The 20132-nt window shown below is 42.1% G+C and overlaps 1 protein-coding gene across 1 annotated transcript; it reads right to left on the reverse strand.

The window, feature by feature from the left end:
• Positions 1-12: 12 nt before the first annotated feature.
• Positions 13-5729, reverse strand: commd2 (COMM domain containing 2). The gene is made up of 6 exons (XM_082511510.1): positions 5553-5729; positions 3014-3091; positions 2373-2455; positions 2034-2108; positions 1757-1855; positions 13-449 (listed from the first exon to the last, which is right to left on the reverse strand). Exons 1-6 carry the CDS (start codon positions 5617-5619, stop codon positions 243-245), a joined length of 609 nt encoding a protein of 202 aa, XP_082367636.1. The 5' UTR covers positions 5620-5729; the 3' UTR covers positions 13-242.
• Between the last annotated feature and the right edge of the window lie 14403 nt (positions 5730-20132).

Here is a 20132-nt window from a genome sequence, read left to right on the forward strand (position 1 = left end):
ACAAAAATAAAGTTTCAACTGTATCTTACACTTTAATTCAGTATCACCAGCACTGTAGTAACTTTCTGTACAATCCATACATCACAACTTGGCATAAAAAAAACACTGCCAGTAAAAAAATATAGCCTTAACATCCAGGTCCAAAGAAAGGTGACATTCTGCCCTGCACAATACAGACACTACTTAATGTTTCCCAGGTATAAAGGCTGCAAGTGAGAGAAGGCACACGTTGTACAGAGGGATTATTTGATGTTCCGTAATATGCGACGAGCATGACTGGTTTTCATGGCAGCCAGAGCAGCCTCCAGTGTGGAGATGAGGTGCAGAAGGGTGCTGGGATCTGTCTGGAGAATCCTGGAGTTGTAATCACTGTGGCCGTCACTTCTGGTTAGGTGGACACGCATTGTAAGCATAGGAATCAACTGCTGGCGGACTGAACGTCTGGCCAACTGACAGAAAAAGCAGAAAAAACACAATAAGGTAGTCAGACAAAGAGCGGGAAAATAGTTGAAAACTGAATATTAGTAATACTGCTTACTGACAGAAATCAGTCTATGTAGCTCAGATTACAGTGCAAATCTCTGTTCTGCATTACACACCTGCAGTGATGTGTGATACCACTGATTTCCTTTTCGATCCGATACCAAGTAAAATTCAGGGTGGTATCGACGATACTGATCCGATACCGATACTCTGTACAAAAACTTAGTGTTTCATTGTATTTCATAATACAATATATAACTGTATTATGTAATTGTAATAATAATATAATAATAGAGCTTCATAGTGCTTACAGGACATCTGACTACTTGTTCTTATTGCTGAATGATGCAGAATTATCATATAGAAATGAAAAAACCTAAAGCTGTGCGCTAATTGAACACGGTGCCTGCCTGCAGCACTAAAGGCCTCCGCGAGAGACGTCTGTCTTGCCCTAGCAGCACATGTCCTTCTCCTCCTCTTCAGTTCGCCTCAACATAGCTCATCATATTCTGTGATATGATTTACTCTGAGGTGTTTGACGAGGTTAGCGGTGCTGCCACAACACCTCACTGTCCTGCCACATGTATCGCAAACCGCGTCTTGGCTGTTTGTGGAAGTAAAATACGTTCACACGTCACTTCGTTTACGCCCAGCCATTGTTGTGAGTGCGCACGCCAGGGGCCGTAACACATTTATGCAGCCGTATTTGGCATATGACTATGAAATACGTAAGAGGAAGTAGTTCCTTCCAATTTAGACGATCCGAATGATAGTTTCTTTCCACTGTGTAACTGTTAATGGAAAAACTACCAATTTACCCCAAAGTACTAAAATATCGATATTTTAATATGAGAATCGATTCTAGAACATAAATTATTGGTATCGGAGGAATCGATATTTCGATATCGACCCGCACATCACTACACACCTGCAAGCTTACAGTGTCACCTAATAATGATCACCTGATATAAAACCATACATCACAAGGTCAGATGATGGAAACCAGACTGGACAATATTAGTGTGAGGACCAGGGGAAACTGTATACCCTGTATACCCTTCAATATAATTTTATCCTTCAAGCTAAGTAAAGTGTCTTAATCCATGAGTTCAGGAAACATTTAACATCCAATACATTAAAAACACACATACAAATAAAAAACAGACTACAGAGTTGAGTGTGATATGCAACAATTGCACATAAGTACTATCCTGTATTTCCCACTTTATGTACCACAACAGTCAAACAATAAAATGATCTAGAAACAATACACCTGGACATCAAGTCTCCATTCCAGGTTGTGGTAGGCAGGCATACTGGACGGCAGATGACTCAGGATGCTGCGAATCTGACTGTGGTGCTGCAAGTAGAGCTGTACCAAAAGAGAAAAGTGATCCAGTCAACATCCTGACAGACACACTGCTTAGATAAACAATGTACCGCTTAAACAAAACTTCAACAAACAAAACTAAAACTTAGACTATACAGTATTTAAATCAAGTACACATTGTTTAAACAAAGTCAGTTAAATAAAACTGTTTAAAAGCCACCTGTAAGAGCATCTGGTTAAGCTCTTCGCTAAAGCCCAAAACCAACACTGAATCAAGGAAATCCACTTCAGATATCTACAGAGAGAGAGAGAAAGAGACAGCTGTGACTCTTGGAAGAGCTCACATTTGTTTACAGTTTTTGTCTTAGCTGGTGAAATATTTCTAGTGTTTAAGTATTTCATGATGATGCAGGGCAGAAATCAAGAAAATGACACACTAAATATGGGACATGGACGTCATGGGGGGAAAAAAAGAGCATTCAAATCACAGCATTCAGGGATAAACAGCACATTCATCTATGTTCACTGATCCAAGGTGTGAGGAGTAAGTATTCCTCACCATGTGTTTGGAGCTCTCTGTCATCAGGAACATCAGGCCTTCCACTCCATGTTGTACCATTTCTACAGGAACACAGAGTTTCCCTGCAACCATAACGGCATGAATCATAAACTTAGTTAAAAGAGGCAGTGCACAAGTAATTATTTTATGTATCAACGCTGTAACAAAGTCCTGTTCTATTTAGCAGTCACAGTAATGAAATTAAACTCTTATTACCTTATAATAAACTGGTTAGACAACACATAAACTACAACTGTATTATCCCAGCACCAGAGCAGACTTGTACCATCTTAAAGACTCTATGATCTGTCCTTCAATTTCCTAATGAAGGGACCCAAACCAGCAATGTTTCCCTATTCATGTAACCAAGAATAGGGAAACTCATCACTCAAACTCATTACATTAGATTTGAATCCTTAAATGGACTAAAAGGCAGACTAAATATTTGAAACAATATTAGCATGATTGTTGTACTTACTTAAAAAGGTATACTAAATAATGTAACAATTTAATATGAATTTCAGAAAAGGCAGTGTGAGATTGCTGCAGTAAAACAAACCTGATAAACAAATACTATGCACTAATGAGCCACAGAAGTCACATAAGCTTGAAAAGAAGCACTAAAAGATGAAGAGTCTTACTAGCTGCTCCCTCATAGACCTTTGGACTAGCTCCTCTTCTTAGAAACTCCAGCGCTATGCGTCCAAACTCTCCCACCACTGAGGAAGTTAAAAAAAACATAAATGCATCATTATCACGAATGATATATAGATAACTCATAGCCAACTGTGTTTCGGCATCAATAATTTAAATTGATTCTTCTCAGAACGATAGCATTGACACACAGGACTCAGGCTAACAAAGGTAAAATCCCCCAAATTCCAGAGGAAACGAGGAAGAAGATCATTTAAAGCCTGTATGCCGGCTTTCATTGGACATAAAAGTGTAATCCTAAAGTTCTCAGATTGCTGTAGTGTGATAAACAGCACAACGTTTGCTTTATGATTTACTGAAGTAAAAAAGTGTTAGACTGAATCAAATGGAGATACTCCACGTAGACACAATTTGTATTTAATTACAGAACTTAAATGTTCTTAGTTCCATTCGGCCGCTGAGGTTTACTCTGTTAAGATTCCATGCATTCATTCTCTTCCACTTATCCAACTCAGGGCCACGAGGGAGCAAGAGACAGGTCACACACATCACAAGACTAACACAGAGTAACAGACAAGCAGTCTGTCACAGGGAAACTTTGGACTTGGCTGGTGTACCTGGAGAGTACCCATGCAGACAGAGATACTAGACACACTAGTATACTAGACTATACTAGATACTAGACTATTCTGCGAACTTAACCTGCTCTGAAGCAGGTTAAGTTCGCAGAACACAGATCAACAAATATGAAATCACTGCCCTTTGACCAATCAGTTCTCCAGGAAATAGCATCACCATTCTTGGAATATCCCTCAGACCCCTGTGTGCAGACAGTAGGAAGGTCTCAAGTGTTTTTTTTTACACTGTGTAATGTCTTTGTGTATCCCTGATGAGCAAATATTTAAAAAAAAAAAATCAAATTTTTTGTTGCTCAATTTTTTTTTCTGTTTGCTTTCTGTTTGCAAACCACTTTACAACAAATTTATAACATTTTATTAAATTGATGTAGACACATAGACAAGTGTAATACAGCTTCTCTCCTGGTGGGAATACATGGTATAAGTGCAAGTTGCTGTACCTTACTAAAACCACTAAAGTACAAACTGTGCTTTGCATTGTCACAGGAATGTTTGGATATTATTTCTGTGATTTGAAAAAATGCATAAATTTAGTTTTACTTGATTCTAATCTCCTGCTGAGTCTCACATTCCTGGACACACGGAACATACATTACAGATACCTGTTCAATCAGTCAGGTTAATGTTACTTTGATCTGCAGCAAACTGAAGAGATTTCCACTCTCCTTGCCTTTTACTTGTATATTTTTATGTTCTTTAGATATTTTCACAACCATTTAGTATCATCTCTTGATTAGGTGGTGTTCCAGGTACATCTGTCTTTTTGTAAAATAAAAAACAAGCCCACATTTTCCTCACGACACCAACGACCAGCTCGACGGTCCCTCGAGTTTCCCTGCACACATCCCGTTCAGCAGTCAGCTGTCAACAGCTGCTGCTAATTCAGGAAACCCGCAATATACCATAATGTCACTGTAATATTCTGCACAAAATAACAAATGTAGCTCATTTCCCCAGCACAGACCTACTGCAGCTTGTGTTTACCCTCACAGTGACTGACCTGGGATAAATGGCAAATGGGATTTAAAAGGAGGGAGCGATGGACACTGAGATAACTTCATTTGACTTTATAAGCAAACCTGTTGCTTTGATGAGGATTTGGCCAATTTGCATTAGAAAGAAATAGATTTAATGAAACTTATCATTTGGACAGGTAGCTGTGCACCTTAGTAATATAGTTCCCTTGCTCAAAAGACTGAATATCATCCTCTCAAGATGCAAACATATTCAGGAAACCCACCCAGGTTTACTGGTCACAGACAGTAGATGGTTATTGTGAAAAGCATATCATCTTTAAATAATTAATCCCAGTGTTATGGAGAATATGCAAACATAGCCACTGCTGGGTAAGTGTAATATTTTATTATACGTTTATTCAATAAATGGGTTTATGGCACTGAGATTATTATTACTGAGATTATTTCAGCCCGGTTCCTTAAACTTATGGCCTGCTTCTGACTGATCTGCTGCTCAGTGTTTACCATTTGCACCAGCTGGAAATGGAGACCTTTTTGCTGAGGTCTTTAATGTTGTTTAACTGCATGATGAGACACTGGCAGACAGAGACGACCATTCGGTGAACATGAATCTGCCGATGCCAGTGAACCTGAACCAGGTGGAACTCGTAGGGATCATTTTCTGTGGTAGAAGAGTCATATGACCACCCCGATGCTGCCAACAACACGCCTTTCATATAAACGCGCAGGGAAAACCCTGGGTTAACTCAGCGAGCTGGTAACCAACTTCGTGTGACCATTTATCCTAAACGTCAATGTCAGGATAAGTGTATCTAGATAACAGAAGGATATCCTGGATATGCAGAACGAGCTTAGTAGTATGCAGCCCTGATCCTCTGCACCTCCTATCCTCCCTCACGCTAGTTACTAACCTGCGGCGTCAACCTGCGGCAGGAACGACAGATGTTCTTTATGTTCCTCAGACAAAACCAGCAGCATACTGACCAAAGGTTTCCACTTCAAACCCCCGACAAATAATAGACATATGTATCCGGAAAACGATCCGTTTTATTTCTTCTTTGGTGTCTTTTTCTTCTTTTATTTTTTATTTATTGACTGTTGTCAAACAGCAAAATGGCGCATTACCGCCACCACCTGGTGTGGAGTGTGGACTTAAACGTAAATAAAAAAAATTATATATATATTAAATATATATATAAATCAATAAGTCCCAAACAAATTAGTCTCACTACTCACTACTCGAGTACACTGCATACCACCGGCATTTATAGCACCTGAGAGGAGCAGGCATATACGGCCTTACTGGAAAGCGCATGCACCCTATCTTAACTCTATCTAGAAGAACTGGTTCTTAAAATTCTAGCATTACAGACACACTGTCAACTCTTCCCCTCTTGACTGTTCTCAACAGTCTTTTAATCCTCCTGACCTCGCTGCCAGAAATACTTTGTCTGATTTCTTTCTAGATCTACTAGGACACCTGTGATTAGTCCCTGCACCAGTTTAAACTTGAGCAATATTTTCCCCTCTCTCTCTACACTTTTTGCAGAAACTCTCAGCATTTAATACTTTTTCTGCTCTTCCGTTTTAACTGTGATCAGCAGACTTGCATCTCTTAGTACTTAAGCTACTGTTCCATCTCCAAGCTTCTTTTTTTTTCAGCTCTCTTGACAATACTGTCGGGCTTAATTGCTACACCTAATCCTCCGGCCTAATTTTCAGTATTATTTCAAACTCTTCTCATTGTCATACTTATGCTGTGTGAGCTGTCCCATACAAGGTTGCTTCATCATATGATTCCAAAATATGATTCCTAAAATTATAAGGAGCACACATCAAGCTTTTCTTACTTTTACATTTATTTGTAGCATCTCAGCACTAATGTAACAGAACAGTGTTGGCAAGTGTGACACTGTTCACATAATTATTAAATATTTATCTTTAAAGAAATTTTTTGAAATGAAAAATAAATGGCATTCCTCCATGTTAATGAGCTCATGTGTGGATTCTGATTGTGTGGTTTTTACATTCTCACTTACAATGCATTCTTTACCTTGTGGTTATTTGAGTGAGTGGGCCGAGGGCAGACGGCAACATCCAGTCCTGCAGCCAGAGTCCAGCGCGAGACACGCAGATTTACCCTCTGACCCTGGCAGGAGATAAGCAGTTGAAGGCGTTTGGAGCTGTGCGTGTGTGTCTGTTGTCAGTGTAGATGGTTGCATGTGTGTGCGTATGTCCTGTATCAGACTGGAAGTCTGCAGTTGGCCTGGAAGGAGGGACAAAGAGTTCTCACAACTGTATCATGTAAAAGTGGGAATGATAAAAGAAACTGAAATATTTGCAGCTAAAACTGGACACAGATGCATAATTTTTCTCTAATTTAATTTTTTTATTATATTTTATAGAAGTTCAAAATACAAATTCTTAATATCTCTTTTTGGTTCTGCGCTAGTATGTCTATTTTTATTTACTGCATCCATGAAAACATCACATTGTTGACAATTTTACAGAGGGCACCACACCCAGACAGTAAATGTTTTTTATTATGTGTCCTAAACAGGACACTAAGGCGTTTGGTCAAAACAGTTTAGGGGTCTGATGTTGGCTCACATTTCTTCTTCAGCTTTCTGGCCATCTCCAGTTTGAAGAAGACCCTTCTGCTGTCAGTGCTCCCGTAACCATCTCTTGTCCTCCAGTGTAGTGTTAAAAGGAGGGTATAGTGCTGTCCCCGCTTTTGTTCCCCAGTAGCCCTAAACCTCTTGCATATGAAACTCACTACTGTTGTTTACTGGAACTGTTTTCACTAACATGAATCCAATTTGACATATTGTGTTGACAATTTTACAAAAAACAAAAGAGAGACTCTTTATTTCTTTGTGATTTATGCTATATAGAACAAACAACTATCAAGACCAAGGCTGTAACAAAGACCGATGTCCTCTCACAATTTAAGATCTGTCATGAGCAGAGCCCCAACTAGAAGATACAAGAAGATACACACAAAAAAAAATCTACCAAACTTCAAATGGAGCTACAGGTGTATGGAGAAGGACTAATGGGTGAGGAAAAGTTACAAACGGAGTGCCTGCATCAAGCAATAAGGAATCACATAGCCTCACTCTGGGACGAGGCCCAACACATTTTTTTAACTGTGAACTGAACACTGCATATGGTGCCACAGTGTTCTTCATGAGCTTGGGGTAGTTGAGATGCATGCGTATGAATGTCTAAATAGAAACCACAGACCTTCAGCATTCTCCATCATGACTTGTCAGCCAACGACTTGTCAACGACTACCAACCAGTTGCTCTCACACACCTGTTATACTGAAGTGTTTTAAGAAACTGGTCTGCTGCCACATCATGTCCTGCCTGCCATCCGCACTCGACCTGCTCCAGTGTGCATACAAAGCTAACAGATCAACTGAAGACGCCATTGCTACAACGCTCCACACCACCATCTCCTACCAGGAACAACAGGGGTGTTACGCCAGGCTGCTCTCTGTTGACTTTACCTCTGCTTTTAGTACAATACTCCCAGACAGACTAATAGTAAAACTGCTGGATATCGGACTTCCTTCTACCACCGGCTGCTGGATCAGATACTTTCTCTCTGACCGTGTACAAAGAGTTCGAGTGGGTCTTCATCTTTCCTCAGCCCTCAGCCTTAACACTGGCTCTCCACAAATCCGTGTACGAAGTCCTCTACTATACACTCTGTACACAACTGACTCTGTCAGTACCCACACAGACAATGCAGTCATTAAGTTGGCAGATGATACCACTGTGGTGGGGCTCATCTCTGGGGGAGACCAGACAGCACACAGAGCTGAGCTTCATAGGCTACCAGATTGGTGTGCGGACAACAACTTGGACCTCAAGACCACCAAGACAAAAGAGCTGTTAGTCGACTTCAAAAGGAAGAAGTCTGAGCTGCAGCCCATGAATATCAACAGGGAGTGCGTGGAAAGGGTGTCCAGCTTCAAGTTCCTGGGTGTGCACATAGACACAGACCTCCAGTGGAGCTCAAACAACTCAGCGGTTGCAAAGAAGGCCCAACAGCACCTCAATTTTCTTTTTTTCTTTTTTTTCTTTTCTTTTTTTTCTTTTTTTTTTTTTTGGCCTGTCCCGTTTGGCTCTTTTGCCATCAGAATTGTTGTCTAAAGGCAAAGAAAGATGCCCAACGGATTTACTTTACCAAATTGACCATCCCAGCCTTGCCTTAATGGTCCATTTGATTCACCTTTTATTGTTTATTTTATTTTCACTTACTGAATACGGGACAGACTTGACTGGGGGAAAGAAGGGGAGAAAGAAAGAGGGAAAGAGAAACAGCTGAGAAGAGGGACGGGGGAGAAGGGCAAAAGACAAAAGCCAACAGAACGGGCAGAGAAAAAAAATGCATATATCAATCACCTGGATCACCTGCTGAGAAAGAAAAAAGAAAGCAAGCAGAAGAGAACAAGAGTAATAGAATAAACAACATCACAATGATATATGGGAATATGACAGTAAATACTAAATGTTAAACATTATTGTGCAGCACATAAGATCAACAGAACACAGTGTGCTTTGAGGTAGGAGCCAAAAAGGGTGTAGTTTGTGGGTGTGATCACCCGTGTGTACACCTGTGAGCATGGATGCGCTTGTTTTTTGTTTTTTAAAAGGTTCCTTCATGTAATAATCTGCTAGAGGGTGTGGGGGGGCCACAGCCCCGTCCTCCAGGGCATGAAGCAGGTGTGGAGGAGATCAAAACTCCAGACATCCAGAGGCCCCCAGAACACAAGAGACCAAGGAAGACCAACAGAGGGGCAGCTGCGCCACTGTCCCGGAAAGAGCTGAGGAGAGTCCCAGATGAGGGCTCACTCAGCAGCCGCGGAGCAGAAGCCAGGGGGAGTTGCAGTGACGCGCCCGTGAGCTCCGCCGGCAGCCAGCTGCGCCTGAGTGACCGAGCCCCAGGCCGAGAGGCCGGGGGCACCCCACCTCCGAAGTGGCCCGAGCGAGCCCCAGGCTCCAGGCCCCGATAAGCGGCCGCCAAGGAGTGAGCCGGTGTGTACCTGGACGCCCATCCCCGGACACAAAGAACCACCAACGCACCGATGTCTGAGGGGGTCCGCCACTGGCAGGGGAAGTGGTGGTAGGGGGAGATAGGCCTCCAAACCTTGGAGGGCCTGAGATGTCCCCAGAGAGGTGGCGCCTGACACCCAACCTGACATATAGACACAGACATACAGGCACACACAGACACAAACATCCATTCCCACCCTCATGCTCTCATATGCACTTACTCCACACTCAACCAACGTGGAGACAGACATAAAGAGACGTTGTACACACGATCACACTCCCCAAGCGTACTCTAAAAACCGGGTCTAGGTACCCTTGCCCCTGGAGGGGGGAACTGCACCCAGACCCAGGTGGTGTTTCCCTTTTCCCTGCGGTGGGGGGAGGCAGACCGCCCCGACTCCGCAGCAGCAGGAAGGCTCCACACTCCAGACCGCAGTCGGACGGCCAACTCCTCCTCCTAGTCCTAGCCCCCCTGCTCCAGCAGGTCGCAGAGAATGGGGGTGAGAGAAGACTCCAAACCTCCCTCCACCCGCTCATTGTAGTGTTGATGCATGTGTGTTCTAAGGTGCATTTAAAACCCAGGAGGGCTTGGAGCTACCTGCCAGAGAGCAGCAGGTAAGCGCATGGTCCCTCCTGCTAGCCCTCAATGTCTACGTGTATTTAAAATTGAGAGGTGGGTAACGATGCCAGGGGTGGGGTGTACACCCTGATGGTACTTTGGACTCCGTGTATCGTGCCCACCCCCAAGATCCTATATGTATGTGTAATGAGAGTGTGAGTAATGTGAATGTCTAAGTTGTGGGATAAAATTGAGGCAGAGGCAGCCAGAAGGGGACGGGGGGGGGGGGGGGGGGGGGGGGTAGCCTCCTCTGCACCCTGGTGACATACCCCTACTCCAAGTCCCTGCATATGTGGGTGGTTGTGGTGGAGCGGGAAGAGGGAGGCAGCTGGAGATGGGGAGGGAAGGAAGGGAGGGGCAAGTGACCCCTCCCTGGGGCCAGCTCCCCCGCTGACCCCAGTAGGCACCCCCATACTCCGCGACCCGCCAGGGAAGGGGGGCCCAGGCCCATCCAGACCGGGCCCAGTGCAGCAGTGCCGCCCGGCCCCACAGAGCCCGGGACAGTCCACCCAACCCCACCACAGAGAAAACTGCACCCACCCCACCATCCACTCATCTTCCAGACTACATAAGACAATAAACACCCAGGCTGAGATCTTCCTCCACCTCTCCTGTATCTCCCCCTCCTGCAGAGGCAGCTCCTGAGGAGAGGAAAGCTCCTGCAAGATGTGACAATCTCCCCCACCAGTTGAAGAGCCCCCCAGGTGGCTCGACGCACCGGCGGCACGCTGCTCCAGGGCTGGGCCCCCATGCACCCACCCGCCCACAACCCCGGCAACACACCAACCAGGACCCAAGCCCCCGAGGCCCGGTCCGGGTCCCAGCCCAGAGACGGAGCGCCCCCAGAACCTCACGCCCATCCCGGACCCACCCAGGGGCAGCCAGGCTACCAGGTCAGTAACCCACGTCCGTCAGCACAGACCCTCCCCTAGCCCCGTTGCACGCAGCCGCGAGGAAACAGTCACCGGAGAGCCAACAGAGCCCCTAACCGGACATGACCGCTACCCCGGGTTGAGCCCCCCAAGGAAGATGCCTCCGGGGAACCCCCCGACGCCCTAAGCCTGTCCCTACCCCCACACCAATCACAACAGTGAAGGCGGGACCAAACTATGACCCCCCACCCCCACTAGGTGATGGAGCTGATCAAAGGAGCCCAGAGCAATTGATCTGATGTGGTGGCAGAGGCTGTGTCAAGACTAATGTAATCTAATAGATAATTTCTATATTGGTTAGAATTAAGATTATTTTTATTTTTCCAGTTCATGAGGACTGTTTTCTTGGCTATGCATAGGGCAGTGAAAACCATATGGGCTATATTCTTTTCTGAAGTGACATTATCTAAGCTGCCCAACAAACACACTAAGGGGGAAGTTGGAATGTTACATTTCAGACACTTCGATAAGTCTTCACATATCTCGCGCCAAAACTTCTGAACTGGTGGACAGAACCAAAGAGCGTGGATATAATTGTCCGGTGAATTGGTTTGGCAGTGTGAGCAGTTGTTGGTAGACGTAAAGCCCATCTTGAACATCCGATGACCTGTATAGTGCACTCTATGTAATATTTTGTATTGAATTAATTGAAGACTGGGATTTCTAATTAGATGAAAGGTTTTTAAGCAAATCTGAGACCAGAAGTTTAGGTCTAAGTTAACTGATAAATCCGCTTCCCATTTTGCAATAGGAAGTGATATTGATTCATCTGTTTTAGAAAGCATTCTGTATATTTTGGATAGTAATTTGGGGGGTTTAAGAGTAAGAAATTGAACCACACTTGGTGGTGTTTGTAGTTCAACTTGACCCGGTTTAAATTTCTTTTTTACTATGGATTTAATTTGTTGATATTCTAAAAATCTTTTCTTGTTGATCCCATATTGTGTAACTAGTCCGTCAAATGAAATAAATTCTGTTCCTTCTAGTATATGTTCTAAATATTTGATTCCTTTATCACTCCAATCTGAAAAGTTTATCATATTATTGTTTTGTAATATGTCAGGGTTGTTCCAGATAGGTGTACGTTTGCATGGGATTAATGAAGACTCCGTCAATTTTAGAAACTCCCACCATGCTGTCAGAGAAGAGCTGATGTTGATGCTTTTAAAGCATTCATGTCGTTGGATGTTTGAGCTGATAAATGGTAGGTCTGAGATCTCTAGATTATTGCAGAGTGCTTGTTCTACATCTAGCCAAGGTTCATCTAAGAGGGTGTGTTTTAGCCATCCTGAGATAAACTGAAGCCTGTTGGCTAAGAAGTAGTGTTTTTAAGCTTATACGTGGGGGTTTATTTTTCCAAAGGAATTTGGACATACATGAATCTAGAGATCTGAACCAATCTTGTGGCGGTTTAGTTGGGATCATTGAGAATAAATAATTTATTTTTGGTAAGACCATCATTTTTATAGTGGCAACCCTTCCCATGAGTGATATGGGTAGACATTTCCATCTAGCCAGATCATCTTCTACCTTCTTTAAAAGTGGGATATGGTTTAATTTAGTTAGATCTGCAAGCTTGGGAGAAACATTAATACCTAAATATTTTATATTTCCCAATTGCAGTGGTGTAGAAGAGGAATTATGGAAGGAGCAATTAATCGGTAGGACTGTAGATTTTGACCAGTTAATTGAGTAATCTGATATTCTTGCAAAAGAGTTTATCAATTCAATCACCCCAGAGATATTGGTTTGTGAATTTTGGAGAAAGAGTAACACATCATCCGCATAAAGGCTGATTTTATGTTCCACGTTCTTGCATTTTATGCCCTTAATTACTGAATTCTGTCTAATTGCTGCTGCTAGTGGTTCAATAAAAATTGCAAATAGTGAAGGGGAGAGTGGGCATCCCTGCCTGGTGCCCCTCAAGAGACAGAAGCTGGAGGATGTCTGGTCATTTGTTCTAACACAAGCTGTTGGGGAATTATATAATATTTTTAACCAGTTTATGAAAGAGGATCCAAAACCAAATTTGTGTAAAGTTGCAAATAGAAATTTCCAGTTAACTCTGTCAAATGCTTTTTCTGCGTCTAAAGAGAATATTGTAGTTTCTAGGTTTTTACTGTATGAGTAGTCTATCAAATTAAGTAATCTACGTGTATTTGTTGATGAGTGCCTACCTTTTATGAAACCAGTTTGGTCAGGATGAATTAAGAGGGGGGTTATTTTCTCCAGTCTCTTTGAGAGAGCTTTGCAGATTATTTTAAGGTCTACATTTATAAGGGATATTGGACGATAGCTTGAGGGATATACAGGGTCTTTGCCTGGTTTTAGCAGGAGATTAATGTTTGCAGAATTCATATTTGATGGAAGTCTGCCCTTTTCTTTAATTTCCAACAACGTTCTGTAGAAAACTGGTGCTAGAATCGACCAGAATTCTTTGTAGAATTCTGCAGGAAAGCCATCTGGACCTGGAGCCTTATTATTGTGCATACTTATCAGGGCTTCCTGGAGTTCACCTGGTGTCAGTGGTGAATCCAGTGCCATTGCTTGAGTGTCCAATAATTTTGGAAGAGTTATGTTGTCCAAAAACTGATCAATTTCTTTTTTAGATGGGTTTATTTGTGGTGAATACAACGTTTTATAGAAATCCCTGAAAATGTTGTTTATTTGTATCGGTTCATATAATGTGTTCCCAGATGAATCTTGAACAGCACATATAGTTGTTTTTTCTTTATTTATTTTTAGCTGGTTTGCTAGAAATTGACCGGATTTATTACCATGTTCATAATTTTGTAGGCGTAGTCTTTGTACTAAGAATTTTGTTTTTTTTATCAATTATCTCATTTAATTCTAGTTTTGTTTTGCGTATTTTGTTCAATGTTTCCTGATCTTGGTGGGACGCGTAGGCTTCTTCTAGTGATTTGATGTTTTTTTCTAATTCCTGAATATTTTTGTTTTCTTTTTTCTTTTTATGTGATGAGAAAGAAATTATTTTACCTCTCATCACAGCTTTCCCTGCTTCCCATAGAACAGAAGCTGATGTTTCGGGAGTGTCATTATAGTCCAAATATGAAGTCCACTCTTTTTTAAAATATTTAATAAAGTCTTCATCTTTAAGTAGTGATGTATTAAATCTCCAGTTTTTTCTTGGCGTAGTATTATTCTTGTGCATTAGTGTTAAAGATACAGGACCATGATCGCTGACAGCTATAGGGTGAATCTCAGTGTCTGAAATGTCGTTCAGCAGTGAGCTGCTGACCAAAAAATAATCCAGACGAGAGTAGGAGTGATGGACATGTGAGAAAAAAGTATATTCCTTACTGGTGGGGTGAAGGGAGCGCCATGCATCGCAAAGACCAAAGTCGCTCATATACTGTTTGATTATATTTGTGGACTGCCAATTACGCTGAGTTCCCGCTGTATTGAGCCTATCCATGTCTTCATTTAGTCCAAGGTTGAAGTCACCTCCAAGAACAAGTGTGCCATCTAAGTGTTCAGAGAGTGCACTGAAAAAACCGTGAAAGAATGAGGGATCATCAACATTTGGACCATATACACTTGCAATACATAGCTTTTTATCACGTATAGATAGTTTAATGATTAAGAATCTGCCCTCTGGATCTATAACTGTATCGAGTACTGTGAAATTAATATTTTTATGTATTAAAATTGCTGCTCCCCTTTGTCTAGAATTATAACAAGCTGAGAACACATTAGGAAACTCAGGTGTTTTAAGTTCATTCGAACCTCTAAGAGGTCTGTGGGTCTCTTGTAATAGGACAACATCTGCCTGTAGTTTTTTGAGTTGGTTAAATATTTTTAACCTCTTTTCTCTGGAGCCAGCTCCATTTATATTCCATGTAATGAACCTCAGTGTACCCATAGATGTTTGTGTATAACTATGTATGCTGTGTGCGTCGCTTAGACAGGTGGAGAGAATACGTCACTTGTTCATAAATAAAGAGAAGGAGAGAGAGAAAAAATGTGTGGCGAGATGCTCCCTGAGTCTGACTTTGTGTATGCATAGTTACTAATATGAGTAGGCTTGGCTTAAGTGTGTGCGTATCTTATATGACTGTGTGCGCTGTCTGACTGATGTAAATGTGCTGCCGTTGAGCGCATGGTGCGTATGTGTAGAAATAAAGGATGTTTGTGGATGAGTGTCGAAGCAGGTGATCGAGGCAGTGAAAGGAATAAAGAAAGAAACCAAGGACAGGGGTGAGCAGCATAAAACCAAGAGGGGGGAAAGAGAGGAGGAAAAAAAAAAGAAGAAAAAACGAGAAGAAAAAAAAACAGAAACAAAACGTAAACATTCCAATTAAATCACTGACGGAGAGTGACGGTGTTAATTCTGCTATGAAATCACACTTTAAGATGCGATTTGATACTGGTAAGTTAAACAGATGTTAATGCAAGTTAGTGTGAGTGGATAGGGAAATGGTGTAGCTGATTCTTATCTGGTGTGAGGTTAATACAGCCACGGAGTGATGTTGGGGTCGCGGTGGAGCTGTCCGTCCACGTACAGCCGGTCCACAGCGATGACAGCGCGGGAGCCCTTCTGGATGAAGCCGCGTCGGATTGGGAAGAGGACCCTGCGTCGTTCCAAGATCTCTTTGGGGAACTGGTCGTTCACGCTGAAGTCCGTTCCTTTTAATTCCCTGCCGCGGCTTTTCACATGTTGCTTTTGTTTGAAGTGGCCGAATTTGGCCACGATAGGAGTGGTCTCCCGGCCGTAGCCCGAATGGGGCCGAGGCGATGTACCCGATCGAAGACGATGTTCTTCACAGTGTCCTCCGGCAGCTTCAGGTGAGTTTTGATGAAGCTTTTTACCGTGGTCTCCACGTCCTCTCCAGCGGCTTCTGGAATACCAGAAAATACCAGATTATCACGCATGCTACGAGCTTGTAGATCGATAACTGTTTCTTTTATTTTTTTATTTTCTCTATTGAGCTGGGTAACATTATCTGTGAGAGATTTCACCGACTCCCTTAGCGTGGCATTTTCAGCAGCAAGCGTTTCCACCTGCTGCTGGCTGTACTCCAGGGATTCTCGCAAGCATTTAAATTCTCGGTGAAGAATCTCCACCAAGGACAGCCTTGCGTCGAAACTGGACAATCGCTTGTCGATTGACTCCAATATGTCGGCAATATCTTTGCCGGCTGGCGATGTTGAGCCGGGGGAATCTGCCGGGCGTTGTCTTTTCGACGACGGCGTCTCAGCTTTGGCCGGGGAAGCTGCACACGGGGTCTTCTTCATCACGAGATCCTGAAAGCACTGATCGATGTAATCTTGGAGAGTCTCTAAACTCTCCTCGTTGTTCTCCAGGGTGTTGGAGATTATTTAGACAAATAGTGTTAGTTATAAGACAATTGATAAGTGTATTTGGTAATGCTGAAGCTTAAATGAATTTGTTCAAATCTAAACTACCATTTGCTTTAATTTTCCGCCAAAATCTCCGGCGTCTGACTTCAGTTACAACATGAGTCGCTTACCTTGTCCATCACTTACTCACCTGCTGCCCCTGCTGCCTCAATTTTCTGAGGATCCTCAGAAAAATGGACCTGCAGAAAGAGCTGCTGATTGTCTTCTACTGTTGCTCCATTGAAAGTGTGCTGACTGCATCTCTGTGTGGTTCTCCAGCTGCATCACGGCACACAAAAAGACACTTCAGAGGGTCATTAATATGGCCTAAAAAATCATTGGACATCCTCTTCCCTCCCTGAAGGACCTGTACAGCACTCGCTGTCTCAGGAGGGCACGCACCATCCTACGGGACTGTACACACCCAGGACACCGGGTGTTTAAACTGCTACCGTTTGGCAGGAGATTCAGGTTGCTGAGGTTGCAGACAAACAGACTCAAGGACAGCTTTTACAACAGGGCAATAGCCCTTAGCAATGGTAACAGCTGACCTGATTGCCTACCTCCCTGGACTCTTTTTTTCTTATTTATTTATTTTATTAAGTAATTCCTTTCTTTTTTGCTCATACCTTTCTTGCACTTAAAAAATCTGCTTTAACGTTACTGTGCTGTGTTTAGTTGTGCTTAGTGCAGACAGTTTCCAATTTCGTTGTGCTATTGTATTAGGTATGACAATAAAGAGTTATCTTATCTGTCGTCTTATCTTACAATGGCGATCTTCTATGAGGCTGAACTGACAGGGAGTGAATACTGTGTCACAGCCGTTGTGGTTGACAGGCTAAGTGAAAGTGATGTGAATAATTTTTATTTACAATGACGTGAAACTTGACATTAAACAATTGAACATGAGTGAAAGGTGCAGGGAGCGTTTACAGGAGCATGAGTGAAAGAGCTATATACAACAGTGCAGGCAACAATCGGTGTGGAACCTGAGCACTAAAACAATGTGACCAGGAGCAAGCTATACACATGAGTGTGAGCTATGATCTATGGCTACGAAACACGGGTTACATGAACTTGAGGGAAATGTCAAGAGATAATTTTATAAACTTGGACATCATGAACATGATTATGTTACAGGGCTCCAGGAGTCAGTACATGGCGCTGACGTGGCAATGAGAATGACAAGCCGGAGATCAGAAACTTTGCAACAGAGGAAAGGAGAGTCACAGCGATGCCAAACTGACGTTTTGCTGAAATTGTTCCAGTGAGTTTTTCTTGCAGCTTACTTGTTTGCAGGTGGAGGTGTGTGAAGAGGGAAAGGCAAGACTGAGCAGGTCTGGGTGAGTTGGAGGTGATCCGATTCCAGAAGTCCAGGTGAGTTGGCAGAGAGGCAGGCAGGTGAGAGTGAAAATGGAGTCTGTGCTGGAGCTGATGTGGTGTAGGTATTTGAGAGAAGACTAGTGACCAGGTGAGGGGGATCTGTGGGACTGACTGGAGATGACATAGAACAAAGTAAGTAACAATACAAAAGCTACTCCAAAACATGAGTGAGCCGAGAACTGATGCTGGGTAGCAGACGATCTGGCGAAGAGTAGTAGTCAGTGCTGGTCTTAAATACTGTCTAAAATACAAGTGCGGCTCCATAGAGGAAAAGAGGTCAGGATTCCAAATTTACTCTCAAAAGTTTCCCAAAGCTAGTAAGGTTTGTGAAACTAACAATACAGGCACAAGTATTAAAACTCTACGGGTAGCACATCCATCAAAGAAAAGTTACTTGATGAACCACAAATTTATTTCATTGAACTAATACCATGTGCAGGTAAAAAGCATTGCTTGGTGATTGTTGACATGTTTCAAAAAATAAAATACTTATATTGATGATAAATTTATTTGTATAGCATTTTTCAAATCACTGGGATACAAAGTGCTTCACAGTTTGAATAAAAGCCACACACTGAAGATAAGTATGCAGACACATAACCAGACATAATCAACCATGCGATAAGGTTTCGGAGGCTCGCCTCTATATGTATGTAGATGGATGTTAAAATCACGTGCAATAATTATTTTATCTGTGCTGAGCACTAAAAAAAGTCTAAAAAGTCTGAGAAATCAGACTATAGATAATCATTTCTAGTTCTTAGTTCCTTGTTTAATTTTGTCAGTTCTCCTTCTCATGTTTAGTCTCTCTGTGTCCTCCCTGCATTCCTTTATTTTTGTCAGTTTTGTCTCCTTGTTTGTTTCTGGTCTCTGTCTCTGTATTTGTTTACTTTTGTCTTAGTGTCAAGTCTGAAACAACAAGGGTGTGTGATGTGCTCTTCGCTTTCCACCTACAGCTTCATTGGAATGAAAAGTAAAAGGGTTAAAAAGTGCCCTTCATCAACAAGAGCACGTCCAGCTCCAACTAAGTTATGTGCAGAGTGAGACTCCTTGTCACCAATGGGGTATCAGCAATGGAACACACACACCTGTTTAAAGAGTTTTTGTTTTGTTTTTTGTTTTTACTTAAAGTATTGGTGTGACTTTTCTAATCATTTTTACACATGATAAACATTGAAATGACTCACCAAACATCACAAACAGTGTGTATCAGTCACTCAAGGCACTCCTTTGCTGAGAGTTTCAACTACCCTTCACTAGTCCTGATTTTATCAAAAATAACTTGTGGCTACAGTAATCGAATTTCACAACCAATTCAGTAACAAATTACTTATGCAGAATCTGTATGGCAGCTAGAGTTATAGCGACTCTGGTACCTGATACATGACAAACCTGATCCTCATTTCCACAGTAAATATTACAATTCCAGCTGTAATCTCCTTTGTGATAACTACTACACAAATGATGGATTTTGATAAAGCACCAAATGGCTTTCTTAACTGGTCACGTCTCTCATGAATGAACAAATTAATCTTAATCCCTGGTGTGAAAGCGCTGGCATTTTTGGAAGCTTAATTTTATCAGTACTCCTATATTTTGCATCCAAATATTATACTATAAAAGTGATAAAAAATGATTGAAAGGATGGAAATGTAATGGAAAATTTGTGATTCAACTCCTCGAACCTCAGCATACTATTGGTTTGTAACGTCCTTGTACAAAGACAGGGGAAAAAACAAACAAACTAGCTGGATTCAAGGTCTTGATGCATTGCATTATCAGTCTGGTGTCTACATGATGTTGAGAGTTTATTCCCTGTGTAGACAAAGATTGCATCTGGGCAATACGTGTAAACGAGCTGTTATTATTGTGTTTATTTATCAGTGCTTGTATGAAGCCTTTTCAATTTATTTTACCAAAAGAAAGCGTAGCATCACTCTATGATATTCTTTGAGTGTTATGAAAAGTGCTATGAACCAGTCAACTTACCAATATTTAAAAAAAAAGAAGATTTTAAATAATTAAATAACAAAAATGAACTCACTATATTCCAAATTTGAGTTCATGGTAGAAAAACGTGGAACTGACACAGGGAGAAAAGTGAACATAAAACACTTGCAGACCTTTAAG

This window comes from Aulonocara stuartgranti (genome assembly GCF_965226115.1).
Source record: "Aulonocara stuartgranti genome assembly, chromosome: 17".
Taxonomy (NCBI): domain Eukaryota; kingdom Metazoa; phylum Chordata; class Actinopteri; order Cichliformes; family Cichlidae; genus Aulonocara; species Aulonocara stuartgranti.

What these genes read in the sequence shown, in the direction of transcription:
- commd2 (XM_082511510.1), bottom strand. Translation starts at nt 5,619, where the DNA reads ATGCTGCTGGTTTTGTCTGAGGAACATAAAGAACATCTGTCGTTCCTG. An exon ending in GCCGCAGGTTGACGCCGCAG is followed by an intron (nt 3,092 to 5,552) that starts GTTAGTAACTAG and finishes TAACTTCCTCAG; the next exon opens with TGGTGGGAGAGTTTGGACGC. An exon ending in TTAACCAGATGCTCTTACAG is followed by an intron (nt 1,856 to 2,033) that starts GTGGCTTTTAAA and finishes CTTTTGGTACAG; the next exon opens with CTCTACTTGCAGCACCACAG.